This window comes from Linderina pennispora (genome assembly GCF_002104995.1).
Source record: "Linderina pennispora strain ATCC 12442 chromosome Unknown DL89scaffold_10, whole genome shotgun sequence".
Classification (NCBI taxonomy): domain Eukaryota; kingdom Fungi; phylum Kickxellomycota; class Kickxellomycetes; order Kickxellales; family Kickxellaceae; genus Linderina; species Linderina pennispora.
In genome coordinates this window covers 735,284-757,548 of record NW_024468258.1, presented here as the reverse complement: position 1 = coordinate 757,548, position 22,265 = coordinate 735,284, and the positions used below count along the sequence as shown (strand labels likewise).

The 22,265-nt window shown below is 54.8% G+C and overlaps 8 protein-coding genes across 8 annotated transcripts; 4 read left to right on the top strand and 4 right to left on the bottom strand.

Annotated features, from left to right (window-relative positions):
- Positions 1-120: 120 nt before the first annotated feature.
- DL89DRAFT_268920 (homeobox-domain-containing protein) lies at positions 121-2,486 on the bottom strand. Its single transcript, XM_040888080.1, has 3 exons — positions 1,995-2,486; positions 693-1,800; positions 121-664 (listed from the first exon to the last, which is right to left on the bottom strand). Exons 1-3 carry the CDS (start codon positions 2,100-2,102, stop codon positions 525-527), a joined length of 1,356 nt encoding a protein of 451 aa, XP_040742221.1. The 5' UTR covers positions 2,103-2,486; the 3' UTR covers positions 121-524.
- A 2,292-nt stretch (positions 2,487-4,778) lies between these two features.
- DL89DRAFT_33268 (uncharacterized protein) lies at positions 4,779-5,638 on the bottom strand. The gene has a single exon (XM_040891558.1). It carries the CDS (start codon positions 5,543-5,545, stop codon positions 5,114-5,116), a length of 432 nt encoding a protein of 143 aa, XP_040742220.1. The 5' UTR covers positions 5,546-5,638; the 3' UTR covers positions 4,779-5,113.
- A 2,471-nt stretch (positions 5,639-8,109) lies between these two features.
- On the top strand, positions 8,110-9,230 carry DL89DRAFT_33263 (uncharacterized protein). The gene has a single exon (XM_040891557.1). The coding sequence runs from the start codon at positions 8,197-8,199 to the stop codon at positions 8,980-8,982; it is 786 nt and encodes a 261-aa protein (XP_040742219.1). The 5' UTR covers positions 8,110-8,196; the 3' UTR covers positions 8,983-9,230.
- A 2-nt stretch (positions 9,231-9,232) lies between these two features.
- On the top strand, positions 9,233-12,032 carry DL89DRAFT_33243 (kinase-like protein). Its single transcript, XM_040891556.1, has one exon. The coding sequence runs from the start codon at positions 9,427-9,429 to the stop codon at positions 11,986-11,988; it is 2,562 nt and encodes an 853-aa protein (XP_040742218.1). The 5' UTR covers positions 9,233-9,426; the 3' UTR covers positions 11,989-12,032.
- Positions 11,993-13,132, bottom strand: DL89DRAFT_268916 (uncharacterized protein). The gene has a single exon (XM_040888079.1). It carries the CDS (start codon positions 12,724-12,726, stop codon positions 12,076-12,078), a length of 651 nt encoding a protein of 216 aa, XP_040742217.1. The 5' UTR covers positions 12,727-13,132; the 3' UTR covers positions 11,993-12,075.
- On the bottom strand, positions 13,128-13,462 carry DL89DRAFT_268915 (uncharacterized protein; the record flags this gene model as incomplete). Its single annotated transcript, XM_040888078.1, has 1 exon — positions 13,128-13,462. A coding segment is annotated over exon 1 (196 nt), but the record flags the coding sequence as incomplete, so codon positions are not given.
- Positions 13,463-15,044: 1,582 nt separating this feature from the next.
- On the top strand, positions 15,045-17,121 carry DL89DRAFT_248098 (TPR-like protein). The gene is made up of 2 exons (XM_040885141.1): positions 15,045-15,588; positions 15,723-17,121. The coding sequence occupies exons 1-2, from the start codon at positions 15,181-15,183 to the stop codon at positions 16,920-16,922; spliced, it is 1,608 nt and encodes a 535-aa protein (XP_040742215.1). The 5' UTR covers positions 15,045-15,180; the 3' UTR covers positions 16,923-17,121.
- A 1,522-nt stretch (positions 17,122-18,643) lies between these two features.
- Positions 18,644-21,952, top strand: DL89DRAFT_258963 (uncharacterized protein; the record flags this gene model as incomplete). Its single annotated transcript, XM_040885644.1, has 1 exon — positions 18,644-21,952. One exon carries the CDS (start codon positions 18,644-18,646, stop codon positions 21,950-21,952), a length of 3,309 nt encoding a protein of 1,102 aa, XP_040742214.1.
- Positions 21,953-22,265: the final 313 nt, after the last annotated feature.

The window sequence follows — 22,265 nt, the reverse complement described above, 5'->3', positions numbered from 1 at the left end:
ATACACAGGGTCATAATGAGCAACAGCGCGGCAAATATCGCACTGCACTCATATTTGCTGTCTTGCAGTGACCGCTACACCATCCCTGTCTGCCCACTCCAAGACACAACGATCGACAAATGCCCCCTATGTCAACAATTTATTTGTATCTCTGTTGCAGACGGCCAGTGTTTGCATTTCTAAAATATGACAGATGTTTAAGATGTGCTGCGTCCATTTTCAAGAAAAAGAAAACCAGGTACTAATACAACGAGGGTGAGGACTAAGCAAGATACTAGTTGGGCTAAAGTGATAGAGGGGCAGGGAGGATAAGAGGTATGTAGGGAGGGAGAGGCGGAAGGGGCGGGAGAGGCATATATCAAAGAAACGCCTGTTTTGAAAAGTAATAGGGAGTAAGGTGTCTGGAAAGGAGAGGCATATTAAGCGGGGGAGGGGTAGAATGGGAGAGGGTGGTAAGTTGGAGTTGGCAGGCGGCAAATAATTTAAACCGGGATGTGTATTTCGATTTGTTTTTGTCGGGCTGTTCACCATGGGCGCCATTTCTCGGGCGACGAAGCCTTGCTACCGACCGACGGCGACGGCTCGCGGTGCTGTGGAGTGATAGTGCCTTCGGCAGACTGGACGCGAGCAAGCACTGAGCCCAGGCTTGGCAGCGGCTCCGGTGCTCTGGGCACCGGCATGCCGCCATCGACGCTCCGACTGCGGCTGGATGGGGTTGAGGATGGATGCCAGGCGCGTGCGACGGTTCTCGGGATGCTCGCGCACGGTCTGGGAGGCACCCGCTGACGACAGCGGCGGTGAAAAGTGCCGCTGAAGCGAGGGAATGGGGCTCGGCGACTGCATGCTCCCACGCCGCCCGATGGTGGTCGGTGTTGTGGGCGACGGGATGTAAGGGGTGGGCACCTGGTGGCTCGTTACGACGGGTGGTGGCAGTCGCGGCGGCTGACGCTGCTGCTTGAGCTCTTTCTGCTGCGATGTCAGCGTCGGAGGCGGCATCTGCACACGTGCAGCCTGGACTGACGGCGGCGGCGGCGGCAGGGCCAAGTGGATGGACTGTGCTGGCTGCACCTGGGCCTGCTGGCGGAGATGCTGGAGACTGTGCATGGAATGGCGGTGGTGGTGCGGTGGCGGCATCGACTGGGGTGGCGATGCGCGCATGGTCGGTGGATGCAGCTGGACGTGGGTGTGGATTGAGTGCCGCTGGAAATGATGCGTCTGGTGTGGTGGTGGCTGCTGCTGGTGCTGCTGGGAAAATGTCTGGGAGTATAGTGCCGGTGGGGTCAGCATTGCACTTCCACCGCTGCCAGTAACAGGTGACGTAGTCTGGGAAGCGGTGCCTCCAGGGAATGGCGACGTGTGGGCAGTGGCAGGCACGGAGTGGTGGGGATGGAATTGGTGGGGGTGCGAGACGCCAATGGGCGAGCCCATGCCCGGCGGCGCCGGCGGCATATGGCTGTATCGGAACGGTGACTCGGGCGGAGAGCCCCCCGACAGGCTGATGGCGCTGATAGGCCGCTCAAGGCCGTGGACGCTGGCTGACATCTGGCTAATACCCGAAATGGCAGCAGGCTGTGCGGTTGACGTGTTTGGCGAGTGTGTGCGGCGACGCATCTCGGCACGCTCCTTTGTCTTCTGGCGCTGGTTCTGGAACCAGATCTGGACGTTGCGGGGTGTCATTAGCAGGCTATTGGCGAGGCGGAAGCGCAGGTCACTTGATGGGTATTGTGTGCGTTCCCAGACACGGAACAGTACGCGCAACTGGTAGGGTGTGAGTGTGGTGCGCGTGCGCCGGCGTGTGGGCTCGGCAGGCCGGCGTAGTGCTGTCGGCTGCCCCGCTGGAACGGGCACTGCCTGCCAGCTGCATCATGGCTGTTGGCCGAGCTGTTGGGCGATGGCGTGCTGTTGCCTGGCTGCCTCGCCTGGAGCTGCTGTTGCTGCTGCTGCTGCCAGAGCGCAGCCGGCGAGATGGGGAACTGGCCGTCGTAATTGGGTACCAGGCAGTAGGGAGCCGGCAGCCCGCTGATGTTCTCGCTCTCGAGGATCTGCTGTAATTCTTGGTCGGAAATATCCGTCGTCTCTCGCGAATAAGGACTCCGGTGCATTGGCGCATTGACGTTGGCGCGACGAGAGGACCTCGCTGGTGGGCTCTGGCTGGTAGCGAGAGGATGCTTTGAAATGGACGATGCGCGTGCGGGGGGAAGAGAGGAAACAAGACTAGAGTGGATGTGAAATAGCCGCGCCGGAGGACTGATGAAGAGAGCTGAAGTCAGCAGCGACGGCGATGCGGTTGGCCCGGGACCCAGTGCCTGAGGGGGAGAAAAAGAATGCGGCAGCGGTGCAGAAGGTGGCTGATCTTGTACTTTGGCGTACATGAGCCAAGCGGGTGAGCCCTTTTGATGAAGGAGGGGTGGAATGAACGGAAGTTGGGTGGGGGGTGCAAGTGGGCCGCAAATGAAAAATATCTCAAACAAGCGTGCTAATTCCCAATACTCAAAACAGGCAGGAAAAATAAATGAAAGTGCTGGTTTGTTGTGATGTTGTTGCTGCTGTCGCTGTAGCTGCTGGTGCTGGTGCTGCTGCCAAGTTCAAGCAATGGCGGCTAGTGCGGGAATGCGTGTGGAGATGTGTACGTAAAAAAAATAAATGAATGGGATGCTGTGGGCCTTTGTGTTGCCAGCCAGAGTGGCTACTAGGAAGCGAGCGTTACTAAGGCTGAAATGTTGTGAGGATTGCTTCAATGATCGATTATCACTACAGGGAGAAGACGAGAAAGGCTTAGAAAACGACATGAGGATTCTGTGGAACCAGCGAGTGTTTATGTTTTCTTTTCGCTGCTTGTCAGAGCAAAACGGAAGCGCAATAATGGCGGTTACGTTTCAATTAGGGCAGGCGCTGCGCAATGAATGAAATGCACACAATTGAATGTAATAAAACCGCGGTGAAATAGGCAACAGAGCGTGCGCGGACATATGATGCTGCACGTACTCTTGGCAGACGACCGGGCCAGCCATCCATGAACCCAGCTGCATTCTAATTCAGCGGCCTGAGCAAGGGACAGCGGCAGCGGCAGCGGCAGCAATGGGCTCAATTGCGCACATCGTGCCCAAAACAAAGTTTTTACATGCACTGCAAATGAAGGGGGAAGGGAAACAAATGAGGCTTATTAACAAGCACTCTAATCTTCCTCCCCAAGACACAATCCAGACCTGTGGGTGCGCGCTGGCGGCAAGGCAGACCAGGCTGGTGAGCACGAGCCCGATATTTACCTGATTTGGTTTTAGCGAGGATGCTGCACCGCTGTAGCGCTAGAACTGCCGAGAGCTGGGGGTTTGGAAGGCTAAATATTTTAGAAACGCGTGGTATGCAGGTGCGAGTAACGATGGGCTTTTATCCATCCAAATTAAGCAGCGTGTGGGAGAAAATGAACGGAAACGGAGCAAATAAAGGTCTGCGCAAGTGCGTGAGTGGAGATAATGAGGAAATCGTCGTCTAATAGTCTTAGGAGTTCGCCAGGAACATATATGGTTATTCGAGCGGGCCGTCGTCAAGAGAGCCCTCAGGGTGAAATAATAAAATGGCGTGTGCGGGTCTACTGCACAGGAGAGAAGCCAGAAGGTAGAAAAGTAAGAAAGAAAAGAAAAGGTGTAATCTTTTAGTTGTAAATTCAGGATGAGTCTACATAACACCAGTTTATTCTGTAGCGCCGCCAGCAACTGTATTTAAATGAGTCTGTGCGGCAGGCGACTGGTTGCGCGGGGGAGGCCAGCGTGCATGGAGCTGAAAAACACCCAGAATCGGTGTTAGCAAAGGCAGTTTTTCCATTAGCTCTGGCGTTTCTGTATACACTGCGAAAAACGAAAATAAACCTTTTCCCTCATGCTTATTGCCTTGAGAGCAACATTTCGCGGTGTCGCTTTTGGCAAGTCTACCCACCCTTCTCGGGGAGAGGGATCACCATCCTCCGGTGTGCACATCTAAATTTTTCATCGCTCCTCCCTGCCTACCTGGGGTGGCCGCACCCCCTCCCCGACCCTCCCCCTGTCTGCTCTTGGAAACGTGTCAACAAATCTTCGGGTATGACTACCCTGCTGCTACCGCCGTTTCTGCGATGCCACGTACACTGCCACAACCAACTTTACGTGAATGCCAGTTAATATCGTCCCTTTTCGGCGCCCATGTCTTACTAACATGTCAACACCACATTGATGTATGCCTCACTTGGCGGCTGAATAGCGCCTGGTGGCAGATCTATTGCATCTCTCCCTTGGTCAGAACCTTGCGTGTGGCTGGAATTCGCCCATTATGCCCCAACTTCAGCATGCTAGCCTGCGGGGTGTGCTGCTACGTAGCAAAATGAATCGCTTGTTTGGCTCTGCGAATCCCCACTAGCAGCCATTTGCGGTGCTTGTAGTTCCTCGGTCCCTCTAATGTACGGTCTGCATACACCGACAGCAGCTGAGCGGCTACAGTATTTACGCAGGATGCATATTCAATGAACGTAGAGGCACCAGAATGGGCTCCAATTTATTCTTTCATATTCACGCCTTGCCAGCAACTGCAAACGAACGCCCTGCTGCACTGGCTGCTGTGTCTTAACACACTGAGAAGACAACAAACACGGGTTTGCAGCTTGCAGGTGAAAAGGCGCGAGATCCTATCAGACGACACCTTTGCGGCATTACCGCTGCCAAACCTTTTTTGTGCATGCCTGGATGTGCTTCCACCAGTATATTTCGGGCACATTGATCTTCATCCTTCGCGAGCTGTCAACGAACACCCACTTCTTGCACACTGGACAGAGTCCTTGTTTACGGCAACGGCCCCGCTGATCTTGCGACGTGCGCCTAGCCTCTGGCTTCGGGTATGCTCTCCCGGAGAGCGACGAGATGCCGTGGAAGTAATTCAGATGGTACCTACTCGTGGGGCCGCCCAACCGAAACACACAGTTCGCAACAGTATGCGGTAAATGTGGTTAATAGCGCCTTGCGATAAATAGCAGGTCTTTTTATAGATCAAGCTTCTCTATCCTCCTCCTTATTCGCCGCGCCAATTTTTGCAAGACCGCAAAATCGGATGTGCCATTACATGCCATGACGGATCGTGTGCACTCCACTTACCAGTAGGCGCTGCACTTTAGCCGTTTCCACCCGATCTTGCCTTCCCTGTAGCACATTGGACAGAGTCCTTCTTTCTCCTTGCCAATGCCACGGATCCAGCACGGTGTGTACAGGTCGTCTGGTCCCCGAGTTTCGTTGCGCTCGCACTGGGAAAAATCAATACAGGCGCTGAAGCTACTGTCATCGCTGTTAGTGGCATCCCTACCATTGCCGTTGCTGAATGCGTCCCTGCCGCCACCGTAGATACCGTGCAGCTCCCCACCCATCGGCGCACCGCCCATCAGCGCACTCCTTTCAGCATCATATGCTTCGGCATACTGATTTCTGTCAAAGCTGCTGTCGAAATTTGCACTATCACATTCACGACCTATCTCCCCGCCTTGATGATCATGGAAATCGTCGGCCTCTGAGTCTTCATCAATATACATTGGATAGCTTTGGTCACTCTCGCCCTCAATGCCCACTGAGGCATCCGTTGCTGACCATAGAGCTCCGCCGGTTGGCGAAGTGTCGTGTAATCAGTAGCCTCGAGATCCTTGGGTGCAATTGTACATAGATCCTCGAAATTCAGGCCCGTCAAACCAGAGTATGTCTCTTGCCATGGCTCCGAGGCTGCCAGAGCTGCTGCTCACGCTGGTAATGGCGCTGGAGTCCAGCCAGTCCCCTGATCTAGAGGCAGTAGCACTGGGCACATAATGAGTTGCACCAGTGTCAGAGGTGGATGGCTGATCCAACAGTGCCGTGGCAGGTGCAGCAGCGCTCAGTCCCAGGTCTCCAATAATGAGCCCTATGAAGTGGTGGAAGCGCAATTTTAGAACAAGAATCCACATGTATGTTGTTTGGATGAGGATCGGCCTACTGGTGTTTACGTCATGGCGGCAAATCTGAAAATAATTTTGCGCATTGATCGACATAGGATCTAAAAATAACTGCGCGTTCTGGCTGCTGGCCCTCCATCCCTGCCTCCTTCCCATTGTGTAAATATGAGCAGTGGTTTCTCACACAGACACAATGAACAGCCAAGCTGAGACTGCGGTCCAATCCCGGTCCACGTAACATCGCGCAATTGCAAATAAAACACATCTTGGCCATTGCCTCCGCAATGGTCGAGCAGTGAGAGGTATTCTGGCTGGGATTGTTGCTGCTGTTGCTATTGCTGTTGCTGTCGTGGATGCCTTTTGGGGGAGGGACAGGGAGCTGACCGCTGGCAGATGATCAGGCCGCTCATATTAACCAAGGAGGGGTTTGCAAGCCAGTCTCTGTCTGTAAAAGCGTTTGTCTACCTCGGCTGCCTGTCACACTACGTTGTTGGCACCACGAGTGGTGGATGAACAGCTCCAACCACGGATCTGCACAGACGATTACCAGCCAATTGCTCAATGACCGGAGTTCTTACCGTAACAGTCTAGCGGGTCCAACCAGCCCTGGAGCCCAGCGTCCTGTGCCTCTGTATCAGCCGACAGGCTGTCATCAATGAGCGTCGTAAAATCTGCTATCACTCTTGATGTCATTGGCAATTGGGGCTCTACAGCCAGTGACGATTGTCTTTGCAGCAAAGGAGGTTTGCAAAAAAAAGTTTATCAGTAAAAATTGTTGTTTTGAAGCGGGCTTCCTGCAGTGCATATACGATTAACACTGCACATATTTCGTCTAGGAGAGCAGGTGCTCGTGCATATCTGTTGTGACAATGGATTTTTCTGGGACAACAACAAAGTACAAATTATCGAAATGTCTTTGGCAATTGGATTTCAATAGAGCAGCGTATTTGACACCTCTGATAATCCCTTATAGTTGGAAAACGACCCATTTTGTTGCTGTGCTCAAGATAGTATGCTGTCTATTTGGACCGATCGTCCTGATTCAGCCGTCGGTCTCTGCTCACCCCATGTCCCCAAAAATACATAGCACAAACGGCCGCCGCTACTGCAGCTACCCCAACGTACCCGCCAGTGAACATGTAGCAAGATTTAATCACGGCGGCGAAATACACAGTGCTTATTCTACCCGATGCAAACGAACACAGCAGCATATGCATGTATATGTATGAGGTCATTGCTGCATATTGATATCTGGTCGAGCTGAGGATCCCCACTCATGTAATACATCATCCCAAACCAAGAAATAGTATTTGAATGACAGCAATTTGCAAAGATGCACTTACCAGTAAGCGAGATGGTGTCCGTTTATTCGTCGATGGCCACAGCCTATTAACAGAATGACCCTTCCTTCGGCGGGCGCTTGACACCCTTTTATTGTCGGGATCGACGACCAGTAGCGAAGATACAGGTCTTAATGAGCGCGCGATTTGCACCACTGGAACAGAGGGCGAGTTTTTTTTTCTGAATCCGCGTCATGGGCGAGAGCAATAGCCTGCAAGCCGTCATTTGTTTCCACAGTGCGCAATACCATTCATGTTCCGAACTACTTGTTCGCGTATTCGCTTTTAGGCTCGCTAGGCCATTCCTTTGGCCTGCTGAAAACCAGTTTTATTTTCAGTTTGGCGAACCTTCTGCAGAGAAATTTTTGCTCTTGCCAAAACAAACGAAACCCACCACTGTGAACATGTACCCAGGGATGCATTGCAGGCTCTGTTTGGGTAGATTCGTCGCTTATCGCAGGGGCGTGCCTGGAGCTAAACAGTCCACCCTGTATGGTTTGGGCAGAGACTTGCACTCCGGCTCGCAATTGGAAAGCATATTTATTTAGCTCAATTCGGATGCATCAGTTCCGTTGACACCAGCTCAGAAACTATTAGCCAGACCCAAATTTCCATGCATGTGAGCATGCTATCCGAGGGCGCATACTATTAATGACCCTGAGCGCGGTGCACAAGCAGCGCTATATGATATTTGGGTTGTGAACGTCGATCTGGGTTGCACTAGCATATAAACATTGCGTGAATCGTCATCTCCTCGGGCTCCCATATATTGAGCATCGCAATATCCACGACAACCTCTGTCTGAGGACAGCCCGAATAATCTCCACCGGGTCAACACTGCGCATATAGGTTTGTTGCTATTATCATTATTTTTAAAGCATCCATTTTAAACTCCTTTGGCCAAACTCGGAATAATTGGGGATGGGTCGTGCAAACAAGTCGGCATTGGGCAGCAGCAAAAGCAACAGTAGCAGCAGCGGTACCAGCAAGAAGAGTAAAAGGTCTGCTGCAAGCGACTCACGCCCAGGTGCTGCAAAGCCAAGATCCGCCGCTGCCACCATTGAATGGCCGGCGGTGAAGCCAAAAAAGGGGCTGCAGCTGGCCGAGCTTGTATCCGGCCATATATTCTTGATCAGAAATCTCCTCAGCAAGCAAGAATGCGACGCATTCATTCGCCTTGCGGATGATCTTTGCGTGCCAACACCGGGGGTCCCCAAGCGCGGCGAAGCATTCCGCAACAATGCCAGGTGGAGCGGGATTGACACTCAGTTTGCCCAGGCGCTGTGGACTGACTCAGGAATGGGCAGGCTGCTTGGAGGCTGGACCCACCCGGATGGCAGAGAGCCAGTTGGCCTGCTCGAAAACATCCGTCTGTACCGGTATGGCCCAGGGCAGCGGTTTGGCAAACACTATGATGATTATTTTTTTGACCCGAAGGGCCGACGCACAGAGTATACGCTGCTGATATACCTCAATGCTGTTGATGATGAGCGATTCGGGGCTGAGAAAGGCGGGCGCTCCTCAGGCGGTGAAACCGTGTTCTATGCCGGAAGGATGCAACCGGTATCTGTCAAGCCTGAAATGGGGCTGGCTCTTTTACACAAACACGGCGCTGACTGTCTTCAGCACGAGGCTCTCGAGATTCAGAACAGCTACAAGTATGTTCTGAGGTCAGATCTTGTTTTCGACAGAGCTGGGAACGAGTGAAAGCATATGGATTCAATAAAACTTGCTAATAGGGAAAGTGTAGTTCCAATGGCCAAGGAAAAAGCAGCAGGCGGTAGATGTAGTGACAGGATGGTACATGCTGTCAGAGCGGGTACCTACTGACATTGGGATGCTATGGACCTGTCTGAGCAGTCAGCCATCCATGCATTCTCCTGTGCATTGCTGTGTCGAGTGAAGCGATATACACAGAGACGCTGCCGGTTCCTGGTGGAATAGATCAGATCCTGGCAAATGTGCATTTTGATGTCTGAGCCGGGGCGGTGATGACGTCGAGGTCTGTTGATTGTGACCAATGCGTGTGGCGCCATCACCAAACACGCCCCACTTGTCTCCCCCCTTCCTCTCTTTCGCGAGAATGCTATCAATTGCTATTTTTCTCAATTATTCATTCACCTCAATTTCAATAACAAAGCTTGTACAACAATGTCTCGTAACAGACAGCGCACGGTAGGACGGTCGCTTTCGCACGGCCCAGGCAGCCGCACCGGCTCTGAAGCAAGCAACGAGAACGAAGCCTCCGGGCAGCTACTGCCCATCAACCAAAACACACAGCTGGTGCCGTACTCGGAATGGCGCGTTATCTTATACAACCGGACGTCTGGCCAGGTGGTGCTCTATAACCGCGAGAGCGAGGAGGTCGAGGTAAAGCCGGTGGTTAACCAAGGCCTGGTGTTCCCGTACGGTGATCCAGTTCAGCAGCCGTTGACGCTTCCTGTTAGCCAGGAAATGGCTATTGCCAGCAGACCTCGAAATAGAACGCTTGACCCGCATGCCTCACCGCATGTTTGCCCGATGTGTTTCCGGCCGATAGCGCAAGGAAGCAGCCGTCTACTTGGGCCACATATCGATGAGCACATTGAGGATGCGGGAGGGGCATCAAATGCCACTGTCGATCGTGACTACTTCCAGCTCTTGGATCGGTCTCTCAGGCTGCAGAAGTCTCGGTACGTGCTGGCAGACCGGAGCGACACTCGTTCCAGCACGCCACGACCACCAGACAGCGTTGACGACAATATCGACCCTGGCCGTATGGATGTGAGCGACGTCGGCTCTCCTCTGGCTGCTATGGATGGTGAGGCTAGTGATGCAACGCCAATAGTGCCTTCATCAGCCACAATGGATGGCGACAGTGATAATGATGATGGGCCTAGTGTCTCGGCCAACTCGTTCAACCAGGGATATTATGATCGATTCTTTTCGGAGCAGAAAAAGCTAGGCAAAGGGCTGCGTGGCTCAGTATTTTCGTGCCAGCATATCCTCGACAACGTGTATCTTGGACACTATGCTGTCAAAAAGGTACCTGTGGGCAACAACCACAAGTGGCTGCAGCGCATGCTGCGAGAAGTGAAACTCCTCGAGAGTCTGCGGCATCCGAATGTGGTCGAGTACAAGCACTCGTGGCTCGAGATGCACCAACTGACCAGCTTCGGCCCCAAGGTTCCATGTCTGTTCATCCTGATGGAGTACGCGAATGGCGGCAATCTGCAAGAGTACATGGAGCCGAAGCAGCCAGGACATGATACAGGAGACCCATCGGCGTCACTGAGAAAGCAGCTTCTCGACATGCGTCGCAAGCGGCGTCTTAGCCGTGTCAAGACCATGCCAGAGCAGCCGACTGAGGATTCGCTGAATGCCGATGGTGGACCGCACATGCTATCGATCGAGCAGATCTGGTCGTTCTTTGCCGACATTTGCAATGGACTTGCGCACCTGCATCAGCTGCAAATCATCCACCGCGACCTGAAGCACATGAATCTTTTGCTTCACTGGAGCGACCCGGCAAACAAGGGTGCTACCGGCGAGATGCCCCGTATTATGCTGACTGATTTCGGCGAGTGCGAGGTCCTGTCGCACATCGAGAAACGCAATCGCACCGGTGCTACAGGCACGCTCGAATTTATGGCGCCAGAGCTGCTCGAAGTTGACGCGACTGGACGGTACCTGGACAGCTACTCGACCAAATCGGATATGTGGTCGTTGGGTATGGTGCTATATTATCTGTGCTACACGCAGCTGCCGTTCTCGAACATTGAGGATTTGGATATTCTGCGCCGAGATGTGCTGGCTTTGCGACATGTAGATTTTTCGCAGATCCGTCGCCAGCACAATGTGCCTGAGATTCCCTCAGAACTGCGTGTACTGATGCAGTCCCTGCTCAACCACGACGAGAACAAGCGGCCGGATGTCACCGACATCCAGCAGAAAGTTAACGAGCGCAGAAACTTTTGGTGCAGCCGCAAGCAGGATGAGCCCAGATTCGAAATCCACGAGTCCGAACCAGCAAGCAGCCGGGGTGACACACCAGGGTTTGCTACTCCCCGGCGCTACAGCGAGGCAGATACGCGCCGAGGGGCAGAGTACGTTGACGCACCATACGCGCAGTTCGAGTCATCGTCGTCAGTAACAGCACCCAGGCGCCAACCTGCCGTCAACAGATCGCCCAAGCCATCAAACACTGGCTTGGAGTTAGTCAAGGCGTCAAATGGCGGGTACCTTGTCGTTCCATCAGGTGTATCCACCCCACGAGAAGGTGTGCGGAGACGGCATAGTGTCGGTGTTCAGGAGCATTCGCGAGAGCTCACTCGGGCATTGTCGGGTCTGCAGATTCAGACAAGGCAAGAAGCATCAGCAGAGGCAAAAGATACTGCAGCCTGTACTGCTCCGGCACCTGGAAGCAAGCGGCCATTGGAAAAGCACAGCAGCGATGCTGAGGGTGGTGCTCCCACTAAGCGGCGCCGTGCCGAGCAAAGCTGGTCGGATGTGGTGTTTGGTGTCAAGACCGCTGTCATGTTGCTCAAGGTGTACGTCTTGCATGTGGTGGCTTCTGCTGACAATGCTGCTGCGCGAACCGACGTGCCGTACATCGTGGCCCTCACCCTGGTAATTTCGGCATTCGACATTCGCTCCGAGTCGCTGCAGCTGTCGCTTGTTCTGCTGGCCGCCAACATCGGGCTGGCATACTTTTGGATGCAGCTGCATTTCTGAGAGCGAGAGTGCAAGGTACTTCATATGTTGTCCTTCATAGAGAGGAAATTAGAAAAGTAGAACCTAGTTGGAAAAGATCGATCGCCTCTAGTGCTGGATGCCGCCCTCCTCGAGGCTCTTGGGAGCACTACTGCTGGAGACGCGCGGGTCAGTGCTGCTGTCTTCATCGTGGATGTCCTTGGTCACAGGTGCTTCGCCGTGGTGCGCCATGCCTTGGGTCCCGGTGAGATGGAAGTACAGCTTCATCAGCGCCAGGATAATGTCCAGCAGGATCACAATCAGATATGTGATAGACGCAACATAGTCGAACTCATGGTCGAATGCCAGGCTGAGAGTGCTGAACATGCCACCGCTGATATCAAGCATCAGGAAGAAGTTGCTCATCTCGACCGACTTCTCCTGGATGCACACGTAGAACTCGGGAAAGAACCCAACGGCGATGAAGACAGCCGGCAGAACACCAAGGAAGGTGACCACGCGGTCCTCGTGCTTGGCAATTGCGTGTTCCTCGCCCTTCCAGATTCCGACGTGCAGGCCCGCGTATAGAGCGCACAGAACAGCACTGGCAGACAGAATCTTGGTCATGCTCCACTTGTACCGGTACCAGTAAACCTGGAGGATGTTGAGCAGCGTGAAGAGCGCAAACAGCTGCGGCTGGATGATAAGTCCAAAGTAGAGCTTGTCGGCGACTGCGTATGCGCCGTACAGCATGTTTCCGATATACCAGAGGTAGAGCATCACAATGGAGACGCCCTCGGTGGACTTACGCTTGTAGTTTTGCCAGGCTAAACATTACAAAGATGTGTATAGTTACGTACCCGCAGTGGCCACGATACAGGCGTCAGTAGAGTTGAGCGCAGTGAACGGGAAGGCTACAGAGGAAGTAGGAAATGAGCTCTTCACTTATAACAAACAGGCTCCGGTCTGCAGGGGCTTCCAAATGGCAAGCACCAGCAGCTGGACCAGAGGTGCAGATTGCATGAGATTCGATACGTTGCCTTGTGGTGCAAGCTGGAAGCTCCAGAATACCAAACCAAGCCATGCACAGGTCTCCTTAGCAGCCTTGTTGTATCCCATCGTTGAGTGAGCGCGCTTTTTCTTTCAAAGATAGAAAAGTACGAAAATGTGTAAAGCGAAACCTCAGGAAGAGCAGACTGAAAAGCAGCTGGTGCAGTTGCAATTTATGCGCTTTCTTTCTTCACTAGAAGGTCACCCACCGACAAGCCCCCAACCGTGGACTCCGAAACTGCCATCTCAGTGGTTTGACTACTAAATGGTTTGTGATAGGATGCAGCAGGGGCGATCCGCGCAGCGCATCCTTTGATGACTGGCATGAAGACCGAGGACGGGGGAGTTGAGTCACGGACATGGACGCTCTTGGGCTGCTGCCCAGACATTCGGCGTTCGAAAACTCTTGCTACGCTGGTGGCTTACATGCCACAGCGCATCCAGGCAAGCTGGGGGTGGACAATCGGCTTTGGTACAATGTTATTCACAGTGAAAAATTGTTTTGAGGAAAGGTGGCAGAGCAGAGCGGCTCAGTCCATATGGCGGTTGGTCACCTTGCTGTTGAACATCTGGTCAAACTCAATTGAGGCCGCGAGCCGGCGCTCGATCTCCATGTTGTTGACTGAGGCCGCGCCCAGATCGGTGTCGATGTCGAACTCGCCGTCGATCACTGAGGCCAGAGCCTCGTTATACTTCTCCGGGTGCAGATTGTCGAGCACCTCGTGCGGGGCAGGCATCTTGTTGTAGTCGTTTGTGCGATGGCTAACGGGTGGGACGTAGGCACGAGCAAACACCAGGCTACCGCCACGGGCAGCAGCGGGGCTGATGAGGTACTGCAGGCGCAGGCGGGTTTGAGGATACAGATAATGTCTGAACATTGTGGATTGTTGGAAGGTGGAGGTGTTTATTCTGTTAGGAGCAGGTTGTGAGAAAAACGAGCGAAGAATATGCTCTGCTCCAACGACAGCATCCGTGCCGCCTTTTAAGCCTGTTCAGAGAACGTGGCCCTAACCTGACCGCTGGCGGCAGCTGACCCGGGCATTGTCTAATATTTACGCCAGAGTAGCATGCTGTGAAACTTTTGCAGCGAATGGGCACGAGCACACATGTGCAATCGGATGTTTCTAGCACGAAAACTAGTGTGCCAATAAACAATGTTGCATCTGTCATGCAGCAACAAACGGGTATCGAATAGGGGTGCGGTATATGCCAGGAGATGGTCGCTGGACGACTACTGTTTGTTCATGTACTCTGTTTGATATAGCAATGTATTAATTGCACAATGTCCAATATTAGGTAATACCAATATGGTGACGCTATGTTTTCCAGGTGTTTACAAATGCACGATTGTCATTACTGTCCGATCCTTACACTCCATGTGAAAACTGCAGCATACCACTCGTCATTACTGCAAGCTTTTTAGAGCGGATGGCAGACATCTAGCTGCTGATACTGGATTGTCTGTAATGTTCATTTCAAACATGCATATGCACAATACTGCACATCTATTGCTGGCATGTCCGAATTTGCGGATCTCGTTAGGACGTTGAATTCGTTTTGACATTTGAAAATGTACTAAATTATATGTCATGCTAGTCAAGTATTCAACGAATAGGGAGGTTTTTGCTACTTTGTATCATTTTCCATGCTAAGAGAAAGCATTGGCATGCCATCGGTCAGAGCGCAATGGCGAGTGCATGGGGCTGCTATCTCAATCGAGTTGGCTCCTGAAACGGTAGTGATACACTCATGAATTTATAGCCTAAGCGCTTGACACTAAAAAATTAATGCATTGCCAGGGTCCCTGAGGCTGTCTTGGATCTCAGTTCACCTATCGTTTTTACCAACGAAACAGGCAGTTGTGTTGATCGGCCGATCTAATACTGCACCCGCAGCTGATCACAGCACTGCAGCTTTGGCGCCCGCTCGTTGGTCCACGTTCTGCGGATTGACAGCCAACGAACGAAGAGTTAGAAACGGACTGTGGAGAGAGGCAACGTATAAATGAAATGCTGTTTGCAAGTTGGGGTCTCGCCAAGCTCTCCTCTGTCTTTCTTCAACAGCGCTCTGCCTCTACAAACTTTGTGCCCTTTTCTTTGGCCAGCCTCAGTTGATAGTTCTCCTACTCTATTTGTATATTACCTCCTTTCCGCTCGTATTCTCTACTATCCTTTATTTTCCAGAATGAAGTGCGGCTTACTTGCAGGCACAGCGACGTTGCTGCTGCTCACACTCACAGGTTCGGCATCGGGCGAGCTGACAACAACGCAGGAGTATCTGGAGGAGGCCAACAACCTGCTGTTGCATGGCAAGTACCGTGAGGCTATCAGCCATTACGACGCAGCCATTGCCAAGGACCCGCAGAACTACCTGACGTACTTTAAGCGCGCAACCACGTATCTGACGATTAACAAGCATTCATCGGCGCTCAAGGACTTTTCGCGTGCCATTGAGATCAAGCCCGACTTTGACCAGGCGTATCTGCAGCGGGCCAAGGTGTATCTGCGCGAGGGTGACCTGGACGGCGCCGACAGCGACATTGCCAAAGTGACAACAGGCAACGCCAAGATTTTCGAAAAGTCAAAGGAATTGGTAAGTGGAGGAGCAGTTTTGTGGGCGTGGCGGGGTGGCTCACACTCCAGGCTCTCTGTCTCACTATTTATCAGTGTCTCCACACTGGCACGAAGCAAACTAAAATGTGGATGTTTCCCTCGAGGAAATTGTAGAAAGACAAGATTGCGCTGGCTCGCGACATGGCGAATGTATCTTCAAAAGCGCTTGCGGAGAAGAAGTACAGCGAGTGCATCGACTCGGCGTCCAAGGTCATCCGTGTCTCGCCGTTGCACACATCAATCCTCAAGACAAGGGCTGCTTGCCGCATGGCCAGCGGAGATCTGGAGGGTGCCAGCGCCGATCTTGGCCGGCTGGTGCGCATCCATCCCGGGGACCTGAAGACGCAGGCAAAGTTGGCCGATCTTCACTACCTTGCGCTGAACGAATCTGAGCGTGGGATGGAGCACGTGCGTGGGTGCCTAAAGTCGGATCCGGACAATAAGATGTGCCAGACGGTGTTCAAGCGGTTGCGTGCGCTCGGACGCAAGGTCGAGAAGCTGGAGAGCGACAAGGCAAAGGGCAAGTGGAATGCGTGCAATCGAGGAGTGGCGCCAGCCAACGGCAAGCCTGGACTGCTGGACGATGTGGACCAGATGTACGCACAGTTCGTCATCGATGCTGAAATCCCGGCCACTGTTCCGGCCAAGCTTGCCACATACCTGGCTGGCATTGCATGCGAGGGATACACGCACACAAAGAAGTGGGACCATGCGATGAAGCACTGCGACCGTGTTCTGGAGGCCGAGCCTGGAAATGCTGATGCGTTGGGCAACAAGTTTGAGGCGCTGTTGGAGACCGACGAGGTCGACCAGGCGCAGGTTGTGTTTGCGTCGCTTGAGCAGGCCAACGGGGGCGGTCCCGATCACCAGCGGCGCATGCACGAGCGGCGCATGCGGCTGGAGCAGAAGAAGCGCATGGCTGCGCGCAAGGACTACTACAAGATCTTGGATGTGCCGCGCGATGCTTCGCAACGGGACATTAAGAAGGCGTTCCGCAAGCTGGCGCACCAGTGGCACCCGGACCGTTACCGCGGCGACCTGCCCAAGGACAAGGTTGAGGAGAAGATGGCCGAGATCAACATGGCGTATGAGGTGCTGTCAGATGAGGAGACGCGGACCCGCTACGACCAGGGTGAGGATCCCAACGACCCGACCGGTGGCCACGGTGGTCCAGGCGGCTTTGGCGGCGCCAATCCGTTCATGTTCCAGCACGGCGGTCCGGGTGGTGGTAAGCCCATGTTCTTCCAGCAAGGCGGCAGCGGCCAGCATTTTGCGTTCAACTTTGGCGGCCCTGGCGGCGGCTTCCCCTTCTAGACTCTTTGGACCTGTTTTTGTACTTCGAATGAAACTCCAGTCTTGGACTGCAGCAGGGGCCGTTGCTCGTGGCACCATATCGACGCCAGCCATTGTTTGGATGTATTGCATTTGCAGTGCAGTAGGCACAGCAGCAACAATGTTTGGAGGTCGCACAGTCCTCCCGTCTGCCACATCTGCAAGCACAAAGCAGTTCCACGCCTCGCGGCCATTGTCATCTTCGGGCGGTCTGGACAGCATCGGCACAGATCCACGGATTTGTCCAGTGCTGGCCAGCCTCGGGCCAAGCTGCTGCATGACAGGTGCCAGCCGGTTTCTGTTTACTGGAAAGACCCAGGTGGTGGTGTCTCTGGTATCCGGTTTCCAAGATGCCCGCAAAACGTGCATGCAAGAACAACTCCCCCGAAGCAAGAGGCAATGCAAGCGAGAACAATGGCGAATTCTGTCTCAAAGAGCATTAAACTTTTCGGCGATTGTTCACGGCGATGAATGAGTGTTTTGCTGGGTTGGGCCTGTCTTGCCAATGTCTGGACTGCCAGGCTCTCTTTTTCGTCCTTGCCTCTACTTCTAATACTCTGCTTTTTGTGTCTTTTTTCTAGCTTTGATCGTTCGCTACTATCACTATAGTAGTCCACACCCTATCTGGCACCAGCCTACTCTAAAGCACTCGTAAGTACACTGGCACCCTGATGGCATAATGATCGTGGGATGACATATGGTGAATGCGTCTGGTCTCCCGCTCAACGTCCAAACACAGGGCACGCCGTGGTTAATGCGCATACATGGTGTACCATGCCTGGACAAGAGGGCAACTGGTGTGAGCTGCCACTGCGATCCCTCTCCCTGCCAGGCTCTCTTTGTCGCCCCTTTTTGCAGCATGTGTCCAGGGCCCAGCCCTTCCCATGTGGTGGTCATCGGGACCCGCGTGTCATTCTGCTGGTCTCTGGAGTTGCCGGAATCCTTGCACTACTATCCCACCCATCCCTCTTGCCCTCGATCGGCGCTCCGTGCCCTTGCGTGTCACCACTGCATTAGTCTGGCACTAGAGGTAAACATGAGGCGCGATCGTCAAACGAGAACGAAGCGCAATAAGAAGCGGATGCCTTTTTTGCATGATTTGTTGCTGTAGTTGAGATGCGCCCTGCGGCTGCAAATCAGCTCGACCTTTGGGATCTACCCCATCCCAACCAGCCTTGCAAGCCGGCGCTTCATGTGGTAGTGCACTAATTTCCTGCCATTGAGCCCTTTTGTGGAACGCGGGCGCGAAAGATGCGCGTGGGAGGGGTGTCGTGTACCGGCGGTTTGTTTGCGTGTGTTTTTTTATTTAGCTAATGGCCTTGTAGAGCTTGCGAGCAGAAGCTGGTGCCTCCGAGATATCCGGCTCGCATCTCCCCCGCCTTCAATATATGGTGGGAGCGATATCTGGGGAAGATGTTAGGCCACTCGGCCATCCTTTGTAATGACACGCGCGGGTGGCTCAGCGCTTTTTTTGTAACACAGCTCGTCACAATTTTTTGTCTGTAGAGCCTCAACTTTTTTTACTATTATTGCGCCTTGGGGCTCTTCTTTTCCTCTCTTGTTGCATTTCTCCTTCACACCACCCAATCTTTTCATAGCACTTTCTCATTCGCATATTTTCATCGAAACTGACCAAAACAAAGCCCTGACTCTAGTCTGCTAGGTAAACCCGCAACGGCTATATTTTCATCTCTGGAAAAAGCATGGCCAGGGAACTTGCGGCCCTTGCAAACAGGGCCAACGCTGTGATGGCCAGCGATATGAGCAGCTGCGGAGGTGGTGGAGCCGAGAGCCTCTCAAGCGGGTTCAACAGTGGCGACATCGTGCTTGGCCACGGCGCTGCACTGTCTCACAAGCGGTCACTGGAGAATGCAGAGAACATCCCGCCGTCGTTTGACCTTGACGCTGCCGCCGCCGCAGCCGTCCATGGTGGCGCAGGCTCGAGAAAACAAAAGCCAGCACTTTTGGGCATGGCCGCGCAGCAAATGTCCCAGAACAAGTATCGGCGCACCATGGCACTTGCCGGCAAATCTCCCAGAGGTTCCAAGCGGATGCCTGCCAACCCTCGCCGAGTTGCTCAAAAAGTCGATATCTCTTTTCTGCGCAGCGCACAGCAGCAAGCTCAACGGAAGCAGCAGCAGCAGCAGCAGCAGCCAAAATATGCACTGCCTCCGCCGCTCGGCAGCTTCAGCAGCGACAACTACCCACAGGCTGGTGGCACGCTGCGCTCACGGATAGTCCATGTTGTCGCCGACAACAACAACGGCAGTAACATTGTGATAAGGGCAGGGAGCCATACCAGCAACAACGTGCGGCTTCGGCGTCTGCCCAAGCGTAACCTGAAGCCGCTTGATTTCTCTGGACTGCACCGTGCAAGCAATGCAACCTCATCCCAGCCGTCTACTGCCGAGACCGCCTCCTCTACTGCCGAGACCGCCTCCTCTACTGCCACGGGTCAGGTGGGCAACGACGGTCATATGTCGCTGCCGGTCTCGCCTGTGGAGTCGTCGCCAATTGCGATCTCGCCCCTGGATCGCGCTGGCTTCCGGAGCTCGTCGCCTGCCTACGAGCTGTTCAAGGGTGTTGCGTGTAGCACCGGTGAGTCTATGCACCCAACCCCTCCGAGCACTGGGCCACGGGTCCCTGGCACAGCCTTCTCTGGCATCCTGGCGTCAGCCTACCAGCGTGCGTCGTCCAAGCGCTCAGCAAAGCGTGCCCTCAACTTTGACTCGTCGGTCGCGGCAGAGATTGGAGGCCTGCTCGACTATGACCCCGTACTGGGGCCGCGCTGCCCGGTCATCGGTGACCCTCGCGGGATTTTTAGCCTACAAAGAAACGGGTTGGACCAGCTCCACCGCGAGCAGGTCGAGCGCACTGAGTCCCGGTTCTCGGATATGGCTCGCACGGTCCGTAAGGCGCAGGCGGCGTTTGAAGCGGCGGTGTCTGAGCAAAAGACCACGAGCGGGCGCGGACGCCCTGCATCCAAACGCACGGCAGCAAAGTCGTCGTCTTCCCATGACAACAGCGGTGCAGCGGCGGCCAAGGCGCCCCGGCCTATCTCCGAGTGCAAGTACTGTGGCAAGCAGTACAAGTATCACTCGAAGCTCGCCTCTCACGAGCAGCACTGCTCGTCGCGGCTCGAGGCGCTGCTTTATTCGGCCGACGAGAATGAGCAGCACATCATCCACTGTGTGTGTGGACCGCGCCATGACCGGCCTGTGGGCGCCCGCGATGACCTGCCTATGGTGCAGTGCGACCACTGCAGTCTCTGGCTGCACATTGAGTGCGTGGGCATTGACGAGGAGAATCTTCCTGACGAGTTCTTCTGCCCGCGGTGCGAGGACGGCATGAACCACAGAGCAGCGATGCTTGGCAGGGAGACGACGCCAGAGCACCAGGTTGGGCTGGGCAGCGAGGGCAACATCATGTCGCCGCAGTCGCACAGACTTGCGACTCTTCTGGCCGGCGTGCCCGATGATGGGTCTGAGACGGAGGATGAGCCAATTGTGCAACGCATGCGCGGCAAGCGTGCAGCGGGGCGCAACAGCAAGGTCCCCACGGGGCGTGATACCAGCAGCGAGGTCACCATGTCAATTTCGGATGTCTCAGAGGCTACCCGGTTCCACCGCCAGGGCAGCGTAGGCAAGCGCAGGGACTTGGCCAGCGTTGCACCACGTCTGGCGCAGAGCGAGACCAACATTTCGCCCATGGTGACTCCTGCTCGCCGCAATGTGCGCGGGCGTCCCCGCGGCTCCAAGGCCAGGGGTGCCGGCGGCAACGGCAATGAGCAGGTTGTGCACACCGACGTCCTTTCGTCAGACTTCCTGGGGCTGCCTCTGCCCGAGTCGATCTACAGCCTGAAGCCGCCTCAGGGCACGGCTGGTGTGGGAGCGCCGCTGTCAATTGCCCCTGAGCTATGCTCGCGGCAGCAGCAGCAGCAGCAGCAGCAGATGGACGACATCTCGCGGTTCCTGTCTGACCCGCCCCCGCAGTGGTCGCTGGCGCAGCTTTCCAACATGCTGAGTGGGGCGGATGCAGGCACCGCAGCGGCAGCCGACATGATTGGCAGCAGCGCGGCGGCCGATTTTGTCGGGCAGGCGCTGGTGGACATGGGACTTGGAACGCTGGATGAGGTGTCAGCGGCCCTTGTGTCGGGGGTGGCCAGCAGCTCGCTTGCTGCCGGCGTGTCAGCGGCAGCCGGTGGCAATGCGTCGCACCAGGCAGGGGCGATGAGCCTCACTGCTACCCCACTGAGCGAGCTTGTGGACCTGCCGATGGACAATGACTTTTCGGCGCTGCTGGAGTCGATTGCCAGTGCCAATCCGGGCGGCGACGGCGATCCGTACTCGTCGCTTGACGGCGATGCCGGATTCGGCGGGCTGTTTGGCGATGACGCTCTCCTGGGCCTCAGCAATGCTCCCGCAACTGGTACTGCGGCGCCGGTGCCTCTTGCGACAAGCAACGCCCGCGGCGGCCGCACTTTGATTGGCACCAGCAGGGCGGCTAGCGGCACCCGCGAGATCGACCACGGCTCATCGTCGACCATTACAATTATGCATGACGACAGCAGCGTGCTGGGCAGCGCCGACGCGCCAAAGGAAGCAGCTGGGGTTGCGCCGCAGGGCCGTCCTCCGGTTGCGCGCCCGCCGCCGGGTCTGGCGGGGACGACGGGCAGCCGGAAGAGCACGTATGGCAGCACCAAGGCGGGCAACGCTGCCAGCAGCCGGCTGAGCGGTGACACTGCCGTGGGCAAGCCAGCAGCCGCTGCTGGTAACAGCAGACCTCAGCTGGACAAGCTTCTTTCGGGCTCGCAGGACAGTCTGGCGATGGCACTGAGCCTGCCGTCGAACCCGCCCTCGGGCACCGGGCTGACGGATCTTGATGTGAGCCAGCTGCTTGCAGACTCGACTGTGACAGGCGCGCTGCAGCAGAACCAGCCGCTGCTTGACTGGCAGGTCGGCGTGGATGCGCTGGAGAAGGAGCTGGAGGGCCTGATCGACTTTGACATCTGAACTATTTTTCTGCTTTATTTTGTAGCCACCCCTCTTTTTTTTTTTCTGTATGTGTCGTAAATGCTTTTAAATGCAGCAGCCCCAAGGGGCTAAATCCCCTCCAAGGTAACAGAAGTGCCGTGTGGGCGGTACCAGGCGCTTTGGTGCAGCGGACTGGGCGTGGCGGGTGTGATTCTGGGTTCAGCGATTGGGGACCAAGTGTGAAAATTTTTTTTCACAGGGTGGGATTTGGTGAGCGAAAATCTCCGTCCAGCCGGCTGTCGCTCGTGCATGGACAGCCGGTGCAGGCGGTGGGTATAAATAGAGGGCGAGC

Bases quoted from the DNA above. Each gene is read 5' to 3' on its own strand.
- DL89DRAFT_268920 (XM_040888080.1), bottom strand. From the start codon at position 2,102: ATGCACCGGAGTCCTTATTCGCGAGAGACGACGGATATTTCCGACCAA. The intron at 1,801-1,994 runs GTACCCAATTAC...CGGCCTGCCGAG, and splicing joins TGCCGGCTCCCTACTGCCTG to CCCACACGCCGGCGCACGCG. The intron at 665-692 runs GTCGATGGCGGC...CGGTGCCCAGAG, and splicing joins CATCCAGCCGCAGTCGGAGC to CACCGGAGCCGCTGCCAAGC.
- DL89DRAFT_248098 (XM_040885141.1), top strand. From the start codon at position 15,181: ATGAAGTGCGGCTTACTTGCAGGCACAGCGACGTTGCTGCTGCTCACA. The intron at 15,589-15,722 runs GTAAGTGGAGGA...AGGAAATTGTAG, and splicing joins TCGAAAAGTCAAAGGAATTG to AAAGACAAGATTGCGCTGGC.
- DL89DRAFT_33243 (XM_040891556.1), top strand. From the start codon at position 9,427: ATGTCTCGTAACAGACAGCGCACGGTAGGACGGTCGCTTTCGCACGGC.
- DL89DRAFT_268916 (XM_040888079.1), bottom strand. From the start codon at position 12,726: ATGCTCTACCTCTGGTATATCGGAAACATGCTGTACGGCGCATACGCA.
- DL89DRAFT_33263 (XM_040891557.1), top strand. From the start codon at position 8,197: ATGGGTCGTGCAAACAAGTCGGCATTGGGCAGCAGCAAAAGCAACAGT.
- DL89DRAFT_33268 (XM_040891558.1), bottom strand. From the start codon at position 5,545: ATGTATATTGATGAAGACTCAGAGGCCGACGATTTCCATGATCATCAA.